This window comes from Neodiprion pinetum, chromosome 1, assembly GCF_021155775.2.
Source record: "Neodiprion pinetum isolate iyNeoPine1 chromosome 1, iyNeoPine1.2, whole genome shotgun sequence".
Taxonomy (NCBI): domain Eukaryota; kingdom Metazoa; phylum Arthropoda; class Insecta; order Hymenoptera; family Diprionidae; genus Neodiprion; species Neodiprion pinetum.
The window spans coordinates 5,787,332-5,810,030 of record NC_060232.1 but is presented as its reverse complement, the minus strand read 5'-3'; the positions used below and the strand labels follow the sequence as shown (position 1 = coordinate 5,810,030).

Sequence of the window (22,699 nt, the reverse complement as noted above, 5' to 3'; positions counted from 1 at the left end):
GCGACGGTTGTCATTTTCACGCGTCGATTCGCTTGCCACGCTGATCGAAAGGAATATAAATGATACACGATTCCTTCATGACGTACATACAAATATAACGATATACACACTTGAGTGTTAATGATATGATATTACTATGTAAATAAACAAGATACGACACATAGAACAGCTTGATATTGTGTCGTAAATTGGTAGAAATGTCGATGAAAAGTTGTTGTTCTCATTGTTGTTGTTGTTATTATTATTATTATTATTATTGCTGTTATCATTTAACGATTCTGCATCACTCGAGGATACCTAATTAGGAAAGAAATCTACGGATAAAATGTTGCTCGGAATAATCTTCCTTTCGCAAATTAAATCTCGATCAATTGATACGAACCGTAAAATTGCATTGCGATCGAAAATTTTCAACTCTTCGTTCGATTAAATCCTTTCAAATTAACCACCGATGTGTGTTAATTTATGTATATACTGTATCGATTAACGTTTTATACGTATAACTCATTCATTTCGCGAGACAACCTCAAACTTAATTGCAGAAGTATCCCATCTAATAAAAACACTCGCGGCGATTGGGGAAAAAAAAAATTTCAAGTACAAATTTTACACCGGTGTTCAAACTTTTTTTTTCGCTTGTCTGTCCACGTCGATACGAAAAGATTAACCGCGTGATGCAGAATAGTAAAAAGCTGCATTATGCCATTCGGTAGTTAAACACATACCTACTTGTATCTATCGTTGAGTAGACGAATGAGTTGGTAAAACTATATAATAATACATAATATTGACATCAAAATTCGGGTCATTTCTAGTTCGTATGTTAAATTTTTTAAAAATTTTTTCTCAATCTTTCGTTTATTCACATTTAGACTTGCAAGATCCTCGCGAGTATAATAAGCAATGCAAGAAAAGAAAAAAAAAAGAAAAAAAAACAAAGAAAAAAAATCAAAATCAAAATCACGCATACAGCTAGACAGAAATATGTTATCAAAATTTATTAGCTCTTCAAAGATTTTCTCATCTTTGTAGACAAAAGAAAAATATCGTATGTACATTATGTGTGTATATAGTATAATTACGAGCGAATCGTACAGCCCAATTGGTCACAGAATAACGAATATTCGTTCGACTACCCGTACTTGAAGAACAAAAAGAAAAAAAAAATCTGCATACCTATGGGCTGTGTTTTTCGTTTTGGTCGAGGAAACGCTCGGAGGATAAAAGTTCTGTAGGAAAAACAAGAAGAAAAATCGTGAAAGGATAAATGCCGTGGTGCGAAAAGACGGTGGATGACCAATAAAAAAAAAAAAAAAAAAAAAGAAAATGGTACATTACACACCGATCGTAAATTCCGGAGAAGTTGGTAAACCTTTAGAAATCCTACGAGATACGAATACATCCTGAAGCTTGCGCGAAGAAGATCTTTATATCGCAAAGTATAATATGATGATGGGAGGGGGGTTCGAAACGCAGGTACATCGTTACAAACCTTATTCCCTCGTATTTTTTTCCACTTTTACGGTTTTTCCCTCGTACAGTGAGTTCGTTAGAGTTCCGAAAGTACAAGAGGAAGAAAGAAAAAAAGAAAACGAACGAATCGCGAGCGTTTCCACGACCCGTGTGTGTATATACCTGTATATGTGTGTATGTATGTGTATATATATACACATGCCATACAGAGAATCGTGCCTCGAGTAGTATAGGTAGACGTAATTTACACGTACACACGACGTAGATGTTGTATCAGGTGAGTAGTAAACCTGTACCGTGTGTGCCTACACTGTATACTGGTATATACCTGCAGCACACTTCGGTCGACGATGCTGCAACATTTTTATTTTTATTTTCGAACACATTCCCACGTTTTTTTTTTTTTTCTTTCTTTTTTTCTTCCTCAATTTTCCCTTCTAGAATCAACACTCTGTAACACACGGTTACCTTGCCACACGCTCACACACATACGAATAGGAACGCACGTATAATAATCGCGTAGTTGGCGTCCGCGATCGAATAACCTTAATTTCGCCGCAGTGGATCGTCTGCTATTGTAGTTCTTGTTTCTTAAACATTTGTATATTCTATACAACGAAAGAAAATTCAATTATTTTCTAGTACACTAGCAAGCCTGCCTGACTGCACAAGTATGACGAAAATTGAGCATTTTTCAGACATTCTACTAAATATTACGATGACGTAGTTGTTTTTTATTCTTCCATTATTGTTTCATTACTTTTTTATCTCGATTATTGTACTTCACGAGTAAAGAGTCGTTGAAATCTTGAAATGTTTTTTATTTATTATTATTATTATTATTATTATTATTATTATCATCATTGTTATTCTGAATCCTTGTGTACTCGTTTAAATCGCATCGGGCAATTCGCAGCAATATTCGGTTACTCAAAATCAAATTCCACACGACATGTCGACTCGCAATAAAAAATATCGAGGTTCAACGTTCGTATACATGTAATCTGCATTCCATTCGATATAAGACATTGAACACAATACGCGTATGTAGATGCATATATTCGAATGTTTTCAAGAAGCAAAAAATACAAGGCAACACGCTGCAGAAACTTCCAAACTTCGGATATTACAGAAATATAAGAAGTGCACTGTTGATGATTTCAATTTGAATTTTGTATTTTTTCAAATCGTGTCCTAATACAATATTATTAATCTTGTTGTTGTTGTTTTTGTTGCTATTGTTATTATTATTACAGTATAACTAGGAAAACGCAGCCACAAACTTATTATCCACACTTTAAATAGCTCGCATGGGCATGGTTTGCGCTTATCTGTAATGTGAACGTATAATACACGTATGAATTGTCTTGCTTACGAAGTGGTTTTCTGTTGTTGTTTTTTTTTTCTTCTTTTTTTTTTTATATTTTTATTTTTGTTTTTCTTTACTATTCATTTAACACACGTTCTTACTCATAACTGTATAGTTATAAAACACGTGTAGACGAATCATGATGTACAATATATCGTAGTGTCGCTGTTTATGTAATGTACGTTTGTCTAGAATTTTGTACAGAATCTCGAAGCTAAAAAATGAACAAAAAGAAAAAATCGCAAGACGCAGTACACATATCTACGAAACAAGTGTATCTCGAAGTATGTAACGTATATGATAAGTAAACGTCTCATCCGCTTTCAAAATCTCACCTAAAATTCGTTTATAACTATATGATAATGAATTCAGTTTTAAAACTCGAACTCCGGCAACTGCTTGAACGTCGTCATCGATTATTCAAAATTCGCGATAATGTAGCGAATTATTCGTCAACGGGTTTCAACTCAACTGCGGATAAACAATACGATATAACAACACCACGAGGAGAGCAAAACTTATCGTAGACAAATTTTTAAAGCCGGTATACCTGTACAGTAAATCCGCTTTCCTCGCTCGATTTAACATCCGGTGAACGCGCTTTTCGCTCTCTCGATTATAACTTCTTGCTCTAAATCAAACGATTTCTCTTATAGGTACAGCAGCTAATCTTCGCAAAGAAGTTATAAGGAATAAAATCAGGGCGATCGGAAAAATGGCACGAGTTTTCTCTGTACTTAGGTGAGTTAATTAAGAATTTCCAAAATTAATCGATTTTCGATTAAATCGGCTATTCTTTCCCTATTAATCGAGTACAGTCGATTATTGTTTTTTACTCCCATAAACGCCGCAATACAACATCGATTTACGCGATTACAGTATCCGTTATAATCATTGTCTTACTCACAGACAACGAGTACCTATTGGATATAACAAGTGAAAGATAACATGAATATTTTCACCTGATGTTGAAAAATATTTTCAACGAATCGAAAAATCATCAAAAATCTTTTCCGCTATCAAGACTACATACGAAAATTTACGCAATTTTCGTTTCACGTGTCACCGTGTCAAAAAAAAAAAAAAAAAAAAAATACGAAATAATCGATGAATCGATGAAATTTTCACTGATTCAATCGAGAGTCGTGTTCGATTACTTTTTTGGACTCGATTAATCGACGTATCGATTATTTTTAGCTCAGCGGGCATCGCTAGCGCGCATTGAAAATTGAGTCCTGTTCTAGGATTATTATCATTATTATTATTATTATTATTTACAGAGAGGAAAGCGAAAGCGTGCTGCAACTCAAGGGACTCACGCCAACCGGTGCGCTGCCTCTGGGTGCATTATCGGGCGGAAAGACGTCTCTGAAAAATGGTGAATTACAGACACACGTTGTTCGAACGATCGATCGGATCGCTAAGATTCATTTCGATCCATATTTATTTAACCGTCACACGTTACTGAGACGATTCGAACGATTTTCCAGCGTTACAAGGATTCTCGCCGAATCACAAGATCACGTCGTTCGCCGAGGCGAAGGGCCTTGACGCGATAAACGAGAGGATGCCACCCAGGAAAGACGCCCCGCCGACACCCGCGGCCGAGGAAAAGCCCGTCATACAGCCGCCAGCGGGTCCAAGCGATAAACGCGACACTAGCACGCCGCAGCCACATTCGTGAGCCTCGAAATCTTCCGACTGAGGTCAGTTTCTTCGGCGAATCGTCGCGCTTCGAGTCAATTTTTTCAAACATATTTTACTCCATTTTTACGGAATTCGCGTCATCTGAAATCGACGTTATAATATTTTAATTTTTTTTTTTGATTTTATTTACCCAACAACCGTACATTTACTATTTATCGAATCAATGTTATACCTGGTTTCCTATTACATGCACCAACTAAGATCTCTAAGAAAATACAACGAAGAAAAAGATACCTACTGGAATTGCAGAAAAGAGGGTCGGATTTAAAGGTTATTCGTTGCAAATCGCCTCGGAATTCTTCAAAATCGAGTAGATTGAGCTCGATTTTGCTCTACAAAGGGGCGCTCGTTAAAATTTTAATCGGAACATTCTACGTATTCTTTAGAAATTCACTGAAACACTAAAAGGTTGAACGTTTAATTTTACAACGTTGCGCCGATATTAATTAGGTAGCACTGACAAACGTCAATATCGGAACTAGTGAATTTGAAAAAAATCATTTTCCATCAAGATGTGCAATCGTAGGATAATATCGAACGAATCTACTACATTTTCAAGAATTTTCAAGCGATTTGAAATAAAGGTGCGATATGAAAACTTTCATTTCTAATTCCCGTATCTTTTCTTTCGAACTTTTGAAGAGATCCTCGTGGCTTAAGGGGGGAGTACTGGTCGATTTCGACGTAGTCGTATATGTCTTCAAATATCGAAGTCCACGTAACTCAAACGCGGACAAGGTCCCAACACCCCCATTCTATACGCAATTCTGAAGAAAAACACTCGAATTCATTTTCATTCAACGCATAAGTAAAAAAATTGAATGAATTTTACGAATTGACTGTTTGCTATTTCGTAGAATCCGTGCAATTTCTTTATTTTTCTTTATCCGATCAATATTAATCAATCACACGATCATGCAACGATCAAATTTATTTATAATCTCTTTTCCTCCTCGCAGGTGACAAGTGTGGGACCTTTGTCCCTTAGTGGTCGCCACAAAAACAACCAACCATTGCTCGTCTCTCCCTAGCCGGTAGAATAGAATACGTTCATCGAGTAAATCGTCATCGAGTGAAGAAACGGTCATGAGTATGTAAGAAGAAGAGAAAGCGGAAGAAGTCGAGGAGAAGAAACTAAAACAGAAAAAAAAAACAACCAAAACAACAAAAAAAAAAAAATAAAGAAAATCATTGAAATCATCAAACGCATCACCCCACGGCATTACAACCACTGTCATATATTATACGATCCGCAAACATATACATAATACACATAATAATAATAATAATAATAATAACAATAACAATAATAATAATAACAATAATAATAATAATTGTAATAATAACAACAACAACAACAACAACAACAACAATACGAACAAGCAAACAGAGAAAATGTAACAAAACATTTAAAAGAAAATACACACACCAAAAAAAAAAAAAAACACGAAAACAAAAAAAAAAAATCCACAAAAAAAACAAACAAACAAACAAAAAACCAACTCACACACAAGAATATATTATTATTATTGAGAGTAAAAAATCAAGAGAGAAAAACGAAAAAAAAAAATCTATAATTAAATTAATAATAATAATAATAATATTGATAACGATAATGATAATGATAATGATAATGTTAATAATTAATAACGATAACGATAATATTGATAATACGAACTACACACGAGAGCCCCGCGTACCTCCACGATAATATACAGAAATGAAGAATGGATTCACGCACGTCACGCAAAAAGGCGCCTTACCCGGCTGCAGCAGCTGGTCTGTCGCGATGCCGCGTAGAGAGCGTTTGTCTGGTTAGGGAATTTACAATTAGACATCTCGGCACGCCCGACGGTGCTGCAACGGCATGAATTGTCCACGGGGACAACTTGTAACAGTTAATCAAGTCGAGCTAACGTCGAGCTGGTACATGAAATACAAATTCTAACTTCGCTATATAGGTGTGTCTACACAATGCATATGCACATATATATATATATATATCGATTATATTTTATAATTCCTATATATATATATATGTACATATATATGTGTGTGTATATATGCGTATCCCCCTGATAATGTTGAAGAACGAAAACAAAGAAAATTAGTATAAAAAAAAAAAATAAATAAACATAATAACAAAACGAAACAAAAAACAACCGGCTTAAGCTTGTAACTTATAAATTTTGCAGAACGTGTCGCCGTTCTATATTACGATATATTCTATACAAATTTTATTATTCATATATTAAATAAAGGTGGTTTAAAATTTTCAAGAATATTTTACTTAATTGTCACCAGCAGTATTTTTGTGTGGTAATTTTTTAAAAAATTACTCTTTCTCTCTTTTTTTTTTTTCCTTCATAAAAACACTGAGAATGCGAGTGTACCGTGTTATATCTTTGATAGAACGTGTCGAAAGGTACGAACGAAAAAAATATCAAATATTTGCTCGAGTACATTATATTTGTTATAGAATGGCACGTTACTTTTGATTGTTTAAATATCCGCCCGACGACGTTACGTTCGGCAGAGTATAGATCATATGTAATGAAGAAATCTCGATAAATTGACAATTTGAAGCGTGTAACAGAGACAAGATCTAATATTATAGGTATATCAAAGCCATGACACGTCCCCGCGGCAATTATACGTTTGCCGCCGCGTCGCGGCGAGTGAGGTAAATTTGTTTGAAAAATATAACGAGAAACAAACAAACTGTATACTATACATAAATATATGCATGTGTGTATATATATACATACATACATATATTACCCGAATACACACACGTTAAATTCGGAGAGAAACAGAAATAAAGTAAAGACGAAAGAAGATGTTATGTACGGGAAACGTAATATTGTAAGCGTATTCTATTCCATCGGTAAGCTTGCTCCTGCAGCGGTAACTCTTCGTATTTCATAGGGTTAAATTCAAGTTGATGAGAAAAGACGACGGAAAAACATCGTGGAAATGCAGTGAGTTGAGAGGAAAATAAGAATTTAAAAGCGGAGGAGAACGATGATACGTGTACTGTAATATGCAGGAGAATAAAAGTAAAGGAAACGACGATGAATTCGATCGTGGGACGATTTTAACAAACAAACAAAATACCAATTATAAATTATTGCGTACAACACCTAATACCGTTCGTCTTCTAATGATTCTAATGTGTGTCCTTGCTATCAGAAAAATTAAGTCTGGGCCAGTGCCGTTCACCTTTTGACTTGACGGTGATTTTCTCTGCGTTCGTAAAAACTTTTATCCTTATCAATCGTTGTTATCGCCACACGTTGTAACCTCATTTCTGTCCAATTGTGTCATTTTTACAGCAACGACAAGAATGGGATAATATTTGTTTCGCTTCAACTTTACCTCTTTCATTCTCTTCGGTTTTTTTTTTTTTTTTTTTTTCGTATTTTTGCAATTAGACGGCAAATTCTATACGCTCTTTTTTTTCCTGCAATTTCTACTTTTTTCCTGCCTTAGTATCGATGACATTCTTCTCGTGGTGATACACTTTGCAAGAGAAGAGAGTAGTATATAGTTGCAGAATATTCTACGATGCAGAAAAACGAATGATAGAAAAAACCACTTTCAAGCCAAATCCGGCGCCAATACAACCAACGGTCGGATAACGGAAATATATAATAAAATTATGAAAGAATTTAAATGAATAAAAAATAAAAAATTATATCTCTCTCTTCACTATGATAATATATAATGAATAATAATTCTATCTCTCTTTGCTACCAAGTTGTACTTATTCTTAATTAATTTACTTGTACAAAAATGTGTTAAATAAATATATAATATAATATACAATTATAAATAATGCATATTATATATATCTTATAATAATATTAATTACCTACTATTAATAATAAAATTATTATTATTACTATTTCAAAGAAAGATGAAAAAAGTCAAAGAGAAACGAGGAGGAAAATATAAATGAATGTTAGGAGCGGAAGAAAAACAAAGAAAGAAATAAGAGAATGAATAACGGAGACAACACAAACATATATTACATATATAAAAAAAAAAATATATATATATATATATACAATACAACAGGGGTGTGAATGAATTCTCGAAAAAAAAAACAAACCTAACATTATCCAAGTTACGAGGTAAAGAAAGAAGAACAACTTATTATTATTATGAAATTTAGGCAATTTTCTGCCGTGTGTAAAGTTAATCTAAAGTCATTTGAATAAAAATATTGAAAAAAAAAAAAAAAAAAAATAATAAATAAACGAGGAAGAAAAAGAAAAAAGAAAAAAAAAACACTACGACGATATATGACGAAGTAAAAATTTAAAGAATAAGAAAAAGATAAAAGAAATGTGAAATAAACCGATATACATATATATCTATATACATACAAAGTTTGTATATGCTAAAATGGATACATAGATCTGTTTGTTTATATTATAATAGGCATTGCATGAATGATGCGTCATACAAGTTTTCTCCTATAAAATATCTGAATATCTTTCTCTAATTATATAGTCCTTTTATCTGGATCCTATTATATTATCCATCGTATTTTAATTCCATCGTCTGACTGCCCAATGTTGCACAACTCTTATTTTAAGAACTTTTTATAACCTCCGTGGTTTCCATTCGCTATCGCGTTTCCGTATCGTTCGGATGCTTGAGAGACGCGCGTGAAATTATAATTATTCTAATAACAATAATGACATCAAAAACAACAACAACAACATAAATACATCAATATCAACGACAGCGGTAATATAATAATAATTTAGTATATTAATCTAAACAACAACAACAACAACAACAACAACAATAATAATAATAACGAAAGGAGTAGTTGTGAAAATTTGTAAATACTGTTATCTAAATTCAATTCACCTGATACATGCAATTTCGCGAGTGAGCAAAAACTATTCAATCGGGGTAGCCTGTATTATCATTCTACGTTTCTCGTCTTGTTCAATAAATTATCCCGCATATGTAAAATTAAAATTATTCATTCATTCGGCATTCAGCCGATTACTATAAAAGTAATATAATACATTTTAAATTAAATAACCCGCATTGTAGGTTGTTTGCGATGAGTTTGTGCAACATTTTTAACACCTTGCGAACCACTCTCACCCCCTTGTCCTATAAAATGAAGATATCATGTGAGCATAAAATAAGAGTGATAAAGAAATCTAACGGATGATCTGTACTGATGCGATGCGTTTGATTGTTATTATTTAACCTATTATTTTTATTTGTTCGAAAAGCCGCGGAAAAAATTTTGCGCGCAGCTCGTTACGCGAAATTAATGTGAATTGATATTTGAATACGAAATCCAGTGGCCAAGATTTGACAATTTGAAAAAAGCTTATTCGTCAATAAGTAGTGCAATCGACTGCGGGATATGCAAAAATGGGCAGTAAACATATCTTCTATACCTCGTTTAGTACAACAGCACGAGCAGCTTATTCACATGATATCTTTGATTCCTGTAAATTTATAAACCCGTTTAACCAAAATATCAAAACCTTGTACTACCTACGAATCTTACTTCTCAACTGATAATTTACCATACCTGTAATTCAATTTCAAGTAAGTATTTGGTAGTTTTATTTCTATCGCGTCATCGTAATCGCCATCATTGTACCTATTACGTATATCCGTCATATCCGTATACGATACAATAATACGTATTGAATCGTATAAGTAACAACCGATCACCGAAACGTCAAACCGTATAATAATTTTGGACGAAGGAAGAATTTTTAATTCACGCGGACGAGTAATCGAAACTATGTACAAGTAAAGAGACATAGAACAAATGTACTCGCTGCAAGACACGATTATCCATTATCTCATCCAGACAACATTTTTGTAATTGGAATAAAACTTATATGACTGTTAGAATGATCGAATCTGCTCCACGGTATAACTCTGTACATGATATGCGTAACACCTGACGGCAAAACTTGGATTTTAACGTTAGAACTACCGAGGTAAAAGTACAACATGACGTAAGAATTTAAAAATGACATTGTAAAACCAGTCTAATGAAATAAAAATAAAATTCATTGTATTACTCCTCTTGTTATCGGTGTAAAAGTCAATGTACATCATTGCGAGAAACAAATGTAACGTGAAGTAGTAAACGCAGTCATATTAACCGGTACTGGTAGTTCTAGTGTTAATTGACAAAAAAAAAAAAAACGAAAAAAAAAAAGGTGTATACGGATAATGAACGGAAAAAAAGAAAAGATTTATTAAGAAGGAAAGAAAGAAAATTAAATAAGATAATAAGAAGTAAAAATAAATCTTGCCACGCGTACGAGATTATATATAAATTATTATTATTATTATTATTATACGTATATGATAAAATCCTGATTTGATCTAAGCAATTGATTTACTAGTATATTGTATATATAAATATTATTCAAACGACTTTAATGCAATTATGCGATAAACGTCATGAATTCTAGATAGGTGAATTGTTTACATATAATATGTGGAATATTCCGATAATTCCATATACTTTATCACGCTGTAAAATTTCAATTTAAAAGAAAAGCGATGAAAAAAGGAAACCAACTAATCGACATCACTGACTTGTTAACACATCATCTTGTAATAATAATAATTCAATTTTAAATCCATATACCCAACTCTTTATCTCTCTCTCTCTCTCTCTCACTCTCTCTCACTATCTCTCTCACACTCTTTCTCTCTCCCACTCTCTTTCTCTCTATCCAAGAAAGAAAAAAAGAGTCGAAACCTCCAAACTCTGCACCACAAATCTCACTTCCTTCACATTTCTTTTTCTTTTTTTTTTTTTATTTTCGACTGTCGCCAAGAACTTCGTCTTTGAAATGCCAACAAAGATGAACGAAGGCGAAGGAAAGAATAAAAACTAAAATTAAAAATACCTGCGAAGTTATTGATGTAATAGTGCAGTGAATACGCGTTGAAGTTCAAGGCTGTATATCTATGTATACATATATATATATATATATAAGCTATATAAATGGAAATAATAATTCCAAATCTCTTTTCTATTCCTTTGTAAACGTAATGCATACCTGTATAATATCATGGCGGGATATTGAATAAGGGAAGAAAATTAACAGCGACATTGAGGACGATGATGAATAGTGATTTGTATTGCAAAAGATGAGGAAACAAAAGAAAAAAAAAAAAAAAAATGGAAAAAAAAAGAAAACAATGTCGTCCAACGGTGTGTTGTGTATTATTTCCGGTTTTGTCACGATGTGTTGTAGGTATTGTGCATAACGTTCGACGGAACAAGGTATATTATCGTCTACTGCAACGGTCGCGTAAGAAGATTCAAAGAAGAGCAGAAAAAGAAAAACGTTAAAAAGATAGAAAGAATTAAACAACCATGACTGAACTTAGGGGAAAAAAGAATAGAAAGATAAAAAGAAAGAAAAAAAAAAAAGGCACGCAAATACTGTCTAATTCTAATATATCGACGTTGTAATATATCGAGATAGTATCTGAATTTCTGATAACATCGTAAAAAGAGACTAAGAAAAGAAAAGAAAAGAAAAAAAAAAAAACGAAACAAATCGTACCTTCTCGGTTAAAGTTGCCGCAATACAATCAGACAATTTGAACAAAGAAAGTAAAAACCGTAACAATAGCATGATACGTACGTACGACTACTTGTAAACATGTTTAGATAAGTGTTGAGTAAGAGGTACATAAGCTTACGGAAAAAAAAACAAATATATATATATATGTATATATATATATATATATATATACATGTATATACACATAAAATATATGAAAGCGTGAGTAGCTTGAAGAGTTTTCATTCTATCGTCAAATCATACATTATCTATACATACATATATGTATATATACATATATATGTATAATATAAAATATAATTCCCTTCCCTGTATACTAAATATTTAAGACGCCAATTGTTAAGGGCAAAATGAATGCGCTGTGCGATAACACATAGAGCTACCCGACACAGATGTATGCATACAGACATATGCACACACGTGAATACATGCATAGACCCTTGCATAAATATATAAAGGTATCTAGGTACGAGAATATTCGAAATCGAAGGGTAAACGCGTCGCAGTTTTATCTATGATACATAACATAATGATTGTGTCGTTGCACTGAAAATTCTAACAAACCTGGAGGAACCAAAGAGCCAAAAGTATTTGCTCAGCGATCCATCTATGCGTACGTCTGTACATATACATATGTATGTCTGTATACATACATATACCGAAAGGACTCGGGGAGTTGCTTGGAGACCGACGAAGACTCGACGTTGAAACGAAGCATTCATTTTGACATTAATAGAAAAATCTTGTATAATAATGATTAAGCATATGATGACTGGGGAAACCCATAGCCTTTCTCTTAGACTTAACGAACACCGTGAGGCAAAAGCACTAGTACGAGAAAATGAAAATGATAAGTATGAATGACGAAGAAGAAGTGACATGAAATGTAAGACGGAATTAAATGGAAAGAAAAGAAAAGATACGTAAACGAGAAAAGAGAAAACTTCATTCGAACCAACGAACTAGTATTTTTGTTTGTCGGTGCCGTACCTCTTAGGTAATTAATTGGGCCCTATTCTATCCCTCCGAGATACGTTTCCAATTTCACATATTCGTGTACGAAGAAAAGAGAAAAAAAAAAGAAGAAAAAAATTATTAACAATAATAATAATAATAATGATGATGATAATGATAATAATAATTAAATGAACTCATGTTTCACTAATTTGTTTGTGCTATAAATTTTGTGATTTTTACGTCGTTCAATAAATTGTCTGTTTTGTTGGATTTCATATTCAATCTGTGTGTCTCCTCAAGCAGTGACAGACATTTTCCTCGAAAACCTTTATTTCTGAAATGCTAACCTCGTAACCATAGTCGTCAACTTATCGGTATCGTTAATGTGATTCGATTATACAGACCTCGCAGTTGATTACATTCATCGATAAAAACCGTACTTCGAGCAAGATGTCGGGCGAGTTGTTTCATATTTGTTTTAAAAATTGAAATCCTCCAAGCGCAATATTTTTATTATCGCGGATATCGCGTGATCTGATACAAAAGTGAGAGGACGAATTTCTTTCAACTCGGCGCAATTAGCTATTCCTTCATTTGCAAATTTACTTATACGATGAATTAGCCTAAGCTAACGCGAATTATCTACGTATATCTACCAGTCGATAATCGATATGCGGACGTTACACGATATAAATTATCCCAATTAACTTACCCTCTGAGAGAATTCGTAAAATTGGCACAGTTCGATATAATCGTCGTTCATGGGTGTATTTTTCCTCACACGTTCGTCCCATTTTCTTGAAAGCGTTCGGAAAATGTCGCGAGTCTCGGATCACGTTGAAACTTACTTTAAACTGAACAGATTCTTTCTGTCATCGATTGGCCTTTGGCCCTATCAAACGCCTTGGGAAAGTCGATTGGGTTTGAGCGTTCTGTTCGCTTTTACGTCAAGTTTGTTCTTCATGCAGGTAAAAGGGAAAGAGAGAGAAAAGAAAAGAAACGAAGAAAATAACACCAAAACTATGACCACCTACATTTCTCACGCTCCCTGAAAATATAAACTAACAGCTCCGATTCTGTGAGCACAATTTTTACAGTTTTTAGGTATGCTCGAGGTGAGAAACAACATGGACGATGTTATAGAATGTCTGTCCCCTCTCGGTGTTGCGATATTGTGCGGAATAAAAGTGGTCAATGCGGTTACAAATAGCGATAAGGTAACGATAATGACAATCGATTGATGATAAGCCATTAGGTGTGACAATTATCTAGAAACGTAACATCAGTTTGTATAATTGTGAATTGGAAATAAGTATATTAACAGAAAAATATTTCTGACAAGATGAAAAACTTGCTGACAAAGATCCAGAAAGACTGGGACGTATCCGTCGTTTCTGACCAAGAAACGACGATCGTGAAACGATACGCCGAAGAAGGTGTCAAGTTGACGAAGATGTACGCATGTGAGTAAATCGACTTACGTTTCTCCCGTGGATGAATTGACAAATTTTTTCGCTCGATTCTCGCTGGAGAAGAGAAATAGAGGAGAATAAAAAAAAAAAACTTAAAAGTTCTCGTAAAATTCCGCTTGTCGATATTTTCAGACGTCATGTATACCGGCATGTCTTTCTTCATATTACCGCCAATTTTATCAAACCTTCAACTAGCGAATTCGTCAGAGAATAAGACCGAAACGCGTAGACGTCTGCCTTACATAGCGGCGGATTACATCGACACGGAGAAGTACTTTTACTTGATGACGCTCCACGCCTACGTCGCGACGGTTTTCTTCGTGACAATAATTATCGGCGTTGACTCGACGTTCACCGTTTATCAGCAGCACGGTTGTGCCAAATTTGCAATATTGAGGCAAGTGTGCTACGCAAGCTTATAATTTACCTACTTGTGTCATATAATTGATACATCCGTAGGTATCGATTGACGCGTATAATCGAGCCGGGAAATCTCGACGTCGATTTGAATCCTCCTGAAATCGATGATTTTGTATACAAGAGGACTAAACTATGCATCTATCTTCACAAGGAAGCTATACGGTTTGTCTCAATCAGAGCTAGGGATACGTTTTACCCGTCATTAGAAAATTGTGTACTCCACAAGTTGCGACAATATTTTTAAACTTTCGACATACGATTCGTGAAACTGAAGCATGGATGATGCACCGGCAGAGCCGAGTCAAAAAAGATTAGCTGCTCCTTAGGTGCTAATTGCGTGCCTTGATCAAAACTTCGGTGCTTAATTTTTTCATCAAAACACTTTGTTGTCATATTACTCTGCTAATGCGCGCGACGTTACGACGGTATAGCAGTGTCAAAACGCTCTGTATTTACGCTAATCAAGTACCGCGTTGAAAATTGGCACTTTCAAAGTTTGTTCATAAAAACAAACCTTGTTTTATATATATATAACGTGCATTGATCTCCTGGCTCTCCTTTTTGAGTCTTGCAAAAAGTTTCGAGCAACATTTAGAAACAGACGGATCCAAAAAGCCCCAAAGGATCCATATTCGGGAAGAATTCCAACGCAACTGAACGTCCTGCAAATATCTGTTCGATAATATTCTTAATTAGCACCTACTGCGTTAATGCTCTGTTTTTCCGCAATGATTCGTTAAAACTGAAGGTGTTTCAAACTTTTGTATTGGACGGGAATTAAATTTTCAGGTACGCATGTGAGATCGAGTCAGCTTACACGACAGCCCAATTATTTCAAGTCGGTGCCTGCTGTCTGCTTATGAGTATCACCGGCCTACACGTAATCATTAAAATGAAACAATTAACGAATCAAATAATAAGAGACGAAGAATTGCTGTGATTTCGTCAAATTATTATCGATCACCTTTCAGGCGGTAACGAAACTGGCGAAGCCCGAGGAACTGGTCAGGTACTTCGCGGTGATATTGTTATTAATGCTGCATCTATTATCGTACAGTTGGCCGTCGCACGAGCTGATGGACCAGAGCTTAAGCGTCCACCGAGCAACGTGGGTAACACTTTTTCCCCACCTTCTCCTTCTCCGTGTCTAATGCCCGAGTGAACGGCAACCGTTATCCCCTAGCTATTAGCCGGTTTCTTGTCCTCCGACTCACTTTGCAGTACGTCTTACTTAATGCCTAGTGCTCTGTAAATCAGCATTTAGTTCTTGCCCCGTAGCGACGGCTTATAATACGGCTGGGAATAGGAGGAAGTACGAGGACGATGTCACTCGTTGACGAGGCCAAAACTCGATGACGAATCAACGGTGCGAGGATCTTCTGCTCCTTTTGCCACTCTATCGACTCGCGTCAATGTCCTTGTCTCTTATTTCCAGTTATGAAATCGAATGGTTTCGCGTTTCCATTCGCACCCGAAAGCTGCTGCTTCAAATGATGGCGAGAAGTCTTGAGGTGTGCAAAATCACTGCGGGAAAATTTTGTCTCATGTCGATGGAAAACTACTGTAGTGTGAGTAATCTCACGAGTCTTCGTTATTCGTTTTTTCTTTTCTTTCGTCCTGTCAATCCTGTTACAAGAATTGGAAACAAGTCTGAAAGGATTTCACGCGATATTTAACAGCAATGTTTCGCGTTACAGATTCTGAGCAACTCGATGTCGTACTTTACTCTACTCTCATCGATGCAAGAATAGCCGGATCAAATGAAACATGAAAACGTTATACACAGCACTGTAAAAATTGTCGAATAAAAATCACAGCCCTTCGGAAAGATACCGTTCCAGCAATCTTGCCTTCTCCCGTGTCTCATCAGTTCCAAGTCACAAGTGATTCGCGAGTTTCGCGGTAAATTTTCCTGAAAAATGCTATTCAATGGTCAGAGAGAGGAATAGCTGAACCAATCTCTCGTTGAATTCAATACCATATGGCAACCGACCCAGTCGCTCACTCACTCATTCACTCACTCAGTCAGTCCGTCAGTCAGTTAGTCAGTGACCGGTGGTACAAACTGCGGACTAGGACGAATGTATCCGAAAGGAGCACGGGTGCAGGGCTCAACGCCGAGTCTACAGATTGTCGAAACAGAAAACAACATCTATCATACACTCATCACATGCTTTCATCGGGCGTGGGCGAATCCCCACCCCATTCGGAATCCGATAATTGGATAGGACGAGCTAAAGTACAATTTTTCAAAGGCGCAGCAGCCGATGCCTGCAGGTTCGCTTCTCATGTATGCGTTGAGTGAAAATAAGAATCAAATTGTAGGCGAGGGAGCAATTTGGTAGGCTACTAATTATTGCAATCATAGTACACTTCAAGTGAAAAACTAATTACTTCAAATTCGTTTCTTTTTTCCCCAAAAAAGTTGTTGTTGACTAACCGATTCAATAAAAATAAGGCTAATTCCGGTTACCGCTCAGTCCTCAACTATTTTTATCTTTTACCACAGTCGAAGAATATAGTTATAGGTACAAAAAGAAAGTTAGTTTTCTAGCTGTTACCGGAAAGTCTAGTATCCGTTACTATTCTTTCTCATTACGATCTCTCTTACCTATATTTTCTTCTAACTGTTGCGAAAATTTAACGCTTGCGCAACGATAAACCGACGTTAAAGCCTTATTTAACTAAAAAAGTAGATTTTGCGTTGCAATTACCAAAAAAGGATCGACAATAGAGCAAAATGGTTAGGCGTACCTCGTTTTTCGTAATTCCAACAATATTCAAACAGTTTTTTTAACGATAACCATTTTACTCAATTTTTCCAGTTACTGTAACAAATGAAATTGTTCTCAGCGTTACTCCCACGGTTCAACGTGCGCGTAGGCATACGAGGTGGGTACCGGTACCGACTGCACGGTATCGAGCCAAGATCTGCCTTCTTGCACCTTGCCTTTTTCCTCAAGAACCAATTGTCGTTGGGAATACCCCGCGTCTACTTCCTTTCAGCGAGGAGGGCTCGGAGACGGAGTACAGGAACTAACCCAAGACGGGGCTAATTATCCCCTACGATCAGCGCCAACTTGCGCTAAACACCGTACCTACGGTGTGCATAACCCACGAATAACAAGCAGCCCCATGTCCCGATGTCTGCTCGGCAATTAATGCCGAAAGAACGTACCTACGAGAAGATCTCTTGGCAAAACGCTCCTCGAATTGAATCTTCGAATATTGATGAACCTCTTTGGCGTGATTCCTCTCCCTGGTTTCCCGCGGATCGTCTAATCCTGAAAACTTGGAGTCTGAAGTGCGGAAAGGACCGGGTCGTCTGGTCGCGTGCCGTCGGGTACCTCGTTGGTGGGTTGGTTTCTTCTTTCGCTCTCTCTCGTGCTCCTTCTCTCCGTCTCTCCCGCCTTTTCGGTATCCTTTATTGTTCTTAACCTCATTATGGCCGGTCTCTGTCCCGTTGCGGGTTCCATTGTTCGCGCATCTGTCGTCGACGACCGCTCTTGAAAGCGGCTTCGAAAATTTACCACCACCACCGCCGCCACCACAAATAAATCGGAAATTGAAAATTGGAAATTAATTTTCAATGGAGACCACAGCGAGCGGCACGTGAGCCTGACTTAGGGCAGGCGGAACTATGACGGATAGAGAAAACTAATAGCGTAACAGAGAGGGAAAGTTTTCGTCAATGACTTCGAAGTATTTATACCACATCGATAGGAATCCTTGCAAAATAGACGGGAAGGCAAAAATAACAACCATTGGATTCAGAAATCGCGACCGTAAATCCATCGAAACATTTCAGTCAAGTCTGCCTATGATTTTCTTCGTGTATCGATAGCAAATATACTTGAGTAAAATCAAGAAAGAGACAGGGTTTTTAATTAAGCTTTTAGCGTTGGAAAGGTGATTTTTTGATATCGCAATATTTTGACTAGTAAAATGAAAAGGGGGGGGGGGCGAAAAATGTCGAAGCAAATCAAAAAAACTCGAGAGATTCCTACTTCCAGCGTTCAGTAAAAGTTGTCTAGTCATCTGACTCGGGTGTGTCAGTGTCTTTCCAAGTGTTACGGATCGTGACATGACATTCGAATTGAGAGTGATAATGCAGACCTGATTTTATTTAATTTATTGTTACAAGTCGTGATATATTGGCATTGGGATTGTGACAAGTGAAAAAAATTGGTCCACTTGAAGAAACGTACACTCGTTAATGCTTTCCAATCATAAGTTGAGAATGAATCCGCACGACAAACGTATAAATATAAGTCCGGGTCCGCTTTCGAGCGGTTGAACCGCCGCATCAGCTGTCCAGTAGTCAAAGTTGGTCTCTTTAAACAATATTAAAAGAGGCGACTTACATCGTATACATGTATTGCAGAGAGAAAGGGAGGGGAAAAAACACTTCCAGCACGTAAACTGGACACCAACACATCAGAATCGAGAATGTAGGAAGGTAAACAGGGGCTTCTCCCGAAGCGATGCCCCGGATAAGTTTGGCGTAGGGAAGAAGGTGGCATGCACCAGGTGCATAGGTATCTAGGGATGAGCTCCGTTCGTATGGCCATATGTTAACGTGGTGAAGTGCCGCCCTGGCACGCGCCACATTCAACCGGCAACCTCTCTGTCGATCGGACTGCAGCCCGACGCAGGATTCCACAGGTGTTGGTGATGGTCACAGTGGTTTACTTGGTCTAGTATAATCGCCTCGACTCCGGTCGCTGAGAGTAAGTAAATCGGCAAGCACGGGTGGTTCGTTAAAGTGTCGGTTGGCGGTTCGCGTCGTCGCAATCCGTCCGAATCGCGATGAGAATCGAACGGTGAGGAAAAACCGCGGGAAGGTGATGATCCGGGGCGATCCTTTCGGAGGAGGAGCAGCCCGGACATTTGACACTTTCTAATCAGCTGGGACTTTCAAAGACGGCTAAGAAAATGGCCCTCCTGTCGAACCACCACAGTAGCAGCGGTTACAATCAGTCGTCCTCCGAAATGCTCACGCCGATTTACCCGACCCCGAACCGCTCGTTCGATCCTGTTAATTATCAATCACCCTACACCTCGCCGAGCTACGAAACTATGCGAGGACCCTACAGAGATGCCTATCAACCTGACGGCGATGTTACACCGAGAAGAGATCTCGAATTTTCGGACTATCACAGGGAGCCCGCGGACTTTCATCCCAGGACACCGGAAGGATACGAGAGAGGACCCTATGGTGTACTAACTCCTTTAACCCCGCAACGGTGAGTCGAGTTTCCCATCGACGGTCTTGTATTGCAATATTCTAGTCATTTTTTAGCAAACAAATACAGCTGTCCGGTTCATTTTTAGCTTCCTCACTTTGACACGGTACCAATAGTTGAATTTAACATTGTCCGAATATTTTAAGATTTCTAAATTTACACTTCACCTTATTTCTCTCTCCTAACGTTGTATAATTTGTACAAATTGTGAGATGCGCTGATGAGTTGGAAAAAACTTACACAAATGTTTTAAAATGACCGTTCCGGCTGTTCAGATATTTTCCGAAAAAATCTGATAAAATATCAAAGACCACTTTAGTGTTCCGTTCTCTCACGACACGCATCCGGATGATCTCAGGTTTGAGTCGCAGCGAGCCACCAATGCTACGGAGCAGAACCTGACGTCACCGAGGTCAACTTTTTACGAGGAGAATTCGACGGATTATCAGCCACCGACTTATTGTTACGAAACCCCGCCCCAAGAGCCAAGATTTCATCCCGGTGAGTCGACCTCGTTTCAAACGGAAACGGAAATGAGATCGTTGTGCTGGGATCCAGTCTCGTCGACTCAGGTGAGTGCGAGTCTTTTATCTACCCCAAGCAGACATGCAACGCCGTTCGAACGATTGCGCAACGATCGCGTATCCTTCTTCCCGTGCTTCAAGGACACTCGGGAAAGGGTTTAGCTCGATCCGCAATTGAGAGGGAGAGTTTGTTCGGCGAGGTCAAAGAAAGTTGGCGTTTTTTGATTCCTCAGAAAGTCCAAACCTCGCCTACGTCAAGCCCGAGGAGAGGACGACGACGATCTCGCGACGTGCCGCCCTCGCCGAACGTTTTGAAGAGACGAAGGCTCGCGGCCAACGCGCGGGAAAGAAGACGGATGAACGGGCTGAACGACGCATTCGATAAACTGAGGGAAGTCGTCCCGAGTCTGGGGGCTGATCACAAGCTGAGCAAATTCGAAACCCTGCAAATGGCTCAGACTTACATCGCCGCACTTTGCGATTTGCTCGAGAGACACGACGGGAAACGATGATGGGAAATTGGAAGTTGTATCGGTGGACGCTGAAAATTGACGCATCGAGGTCGATTCAATTTTTACTCCAGGGTCAATGGCCGAATTTATGAACAAAGAATTGGGTTCACTCGACACCATATATTGTGCGAAAAGTATTATATATAGTATATTGTGTAACGTATAAGTTCGAATGTGTGCGAAAATGTGTGCAAAGATTCTAGATTAATTTTTATACGTAGTTATAAATCAATTAGCGTACAGTTTTATGCGTCATTCATTACCGACGCACAAAGAGACAGCTAACAATCCAAAGATTATATAATGTGGTAATTTTCTTATTTTTTATGATGTTAAAAGCCTAGTACACAATTACTTATTATATCGTTTAGTTTTCTTCTAACCTGTAACTAGAATTAGCGTGAATTCCGTGCCTTATTCGGACAAGCTTTATGATCTCAGTTTTTTGTACATAAGTTCCACGTCACGTACGGTTGAATAAAAAAATCAATGATTCGTAATGTTAAAAATTGATCGCTATGATTAAATGAACGAACATCACGTCAGTGCAACGTGCTGGAAAATTTCTCTACTTGACCAATACTCTTTATCTTTGCGTAATAATATTTCAAAGAATTGCATTACTTCTTGTCCTAGGGTTAAGTGTTCTCAACCCTTTCGTGTCTAGTCAAAAGTTTTATTCAACGGCTCGGATTTTCCCCGTGTACGTGTACTACAAATTAATAGCGAACTACAATTTTGAAACTCTTTTCAAATCAGCCATCGAAAACAGACTTGATTAACTTAGATACCCGAACAACACGCAGAGTCACGACATGAACAATTTATTTCTACTGACTATGTAACTATAGGAACTATTAAATATATTCTATTACCCTTAAATCGACGAAAACCTTATTTTATTGAAATTACCAAAGACCACGAGATCCACAACATATAATGTAACTATCGAAATATCCACTAACCTCAAGTATTACGAATCTGACTAATTAGTTTTCTAATATTATAAATCATTCCAAGTACCAAAGAATTCATCATTTATTGTACACCCATTGTGCTCGAACCACGATGTACGATTGTGTCGCATTGTATTTTTCCAAGATTTTGTAAATAAAGGATAATTTTGTAAAACTGTACAACGAGGATGAAAATCAACAATTCACTTCTCAACGAGAACTATTTTACCATCGTTATTTTTTGCGCAAAGAAACGTTTTGGACTCGAAATGACGAAGCCAAAAAATAACAATAATAATAATAAGAAAGATCGAATTAACGAGTATAAAAAAAAATGGTAGAAAATAGGTAAAGAACGAGGGCGAGTACGAGTCCTAGTTCTCGTTTACCATTCGACTCGCGTTGCCGTCATCGCCGTTTCGGAATTGGCCACCATAAGGTATGGCGTGTGCCTGC

The 22,699-nt window shown here is 37.0% G+C and overlaps 3 protein-coding genes across 14 annotated transcripts in view; all 3 read left to right on the top strand.

The window, feature by feature from the left end:
- The window catches only part of LOC124222080 (serine/threonine-protein phosphatase 2B catalytic subunit 2), a 116,334-nt gene extending 104,163 nt beyond the window's left edge, over positions 1 to 12,171 (top strand). For 6 of the 10 annotated variants that reach the window (XM_069135938.1, XM_069135957.1, XM_069135937.1 and 3 more), the window contains 4 exons: positions 3,499 to 3,583; positions 4,123 to 4,220; positions 4,333 to 4,548; positions 5,509 to 12,171. In XM_069135938.1, the coding sequence (XP_068992039.1) occupies positions 3,499 to 3,583; positions 4,123 to 4,220; positions 4,333 to 4,526 (377 nt within the window). In that variant the 3' untranslated portion in view covers positions 4,527 to 4,548; positions 5,509 to 12,171. Of the gene's footprint in view, positions 1 to 3,498; positions 3,584 to 4,122; positions 4,221 to 4,332; positions 4,549 to 5,508 lie in introns of those variants that run through there. The other 4 variants (XM_046632694.2, XM_046632729.2, XM_046632719.2 and 1 more) reach the window with 3 other exon arrangements.
- A 1,442-nt stretch (positions 12,172 to 13,613) lies between these two features.
- LOC124222169 (odorant receptor 13a) lies at positions 13,614 to 16,834 on the top strand. Of its 3 annotated transcripts, XM_046632840.2 has the most exons (9): positions 13,622 to 14,081; positions 14,211 to 14,330; positions 14,456 to 14,576; positions 14,718 to 14,982; positions 15,045 to 15,167; positions 15,795 to 15,885; positions 15,977 to 16,113; positions 16,441 to 16,573; positions 16,703 to 16,834. In XM_046632840.2, the coding sequence occupies exons 1-9, from the start codon at positions 13,875 to 13,877 to the stop codon at positions 16,754 to 16,756; spliced, it is 1,251 nt and encodes a 416-aa protein (XP_046488796.1). In that variant the 5' UTR covers positions 13,622 to 13,874; the 3' UTR covers positions 16,757 to 16,834. The 3 variants fall into 3 exon arrangements, with proteins under 3 accessions (XP_046488805.1, XP_046488814.1, XP_046488796.1); XM_046632849.2 differs by lacking the exons at positions 16,441 to 16,573; positions 16,703 to 16,834 and adding an exon at positions 16,284 to 16,377 and having other exon boundaries at positions 13,614 to 14,081; XM_046632858.2 differs by lacking the exons at positions 15,795 to 15,885; positions 15,977 to 16,113 and having other exon boundaries at positions 13,615 to 14,081.
- Positions 16,835 to 19,940: 3,106 nt separating this feature from the next.
- LOC124217976 (transcription factor Atoh1) lies at positions 19,941 to 21,287 on the top strand. The gene is made up of 3 exons (XM_046624234.1): positions 19,941 to 20,251; positions 20,610 to 20,823; positions 21,009 to 21,287. The coding sequence occupies exons 1-3, from the start codon at positions 19,941 to 19,943 to the stop codon at positions 21,285 to 21,287; spliced, it is 804 nt and encodes a 267-aa protein (XP_046480190.1).
- The last annotated feature ends 1,412 nt before the right edge of the window (positions 21,288 to 22,699 follow it).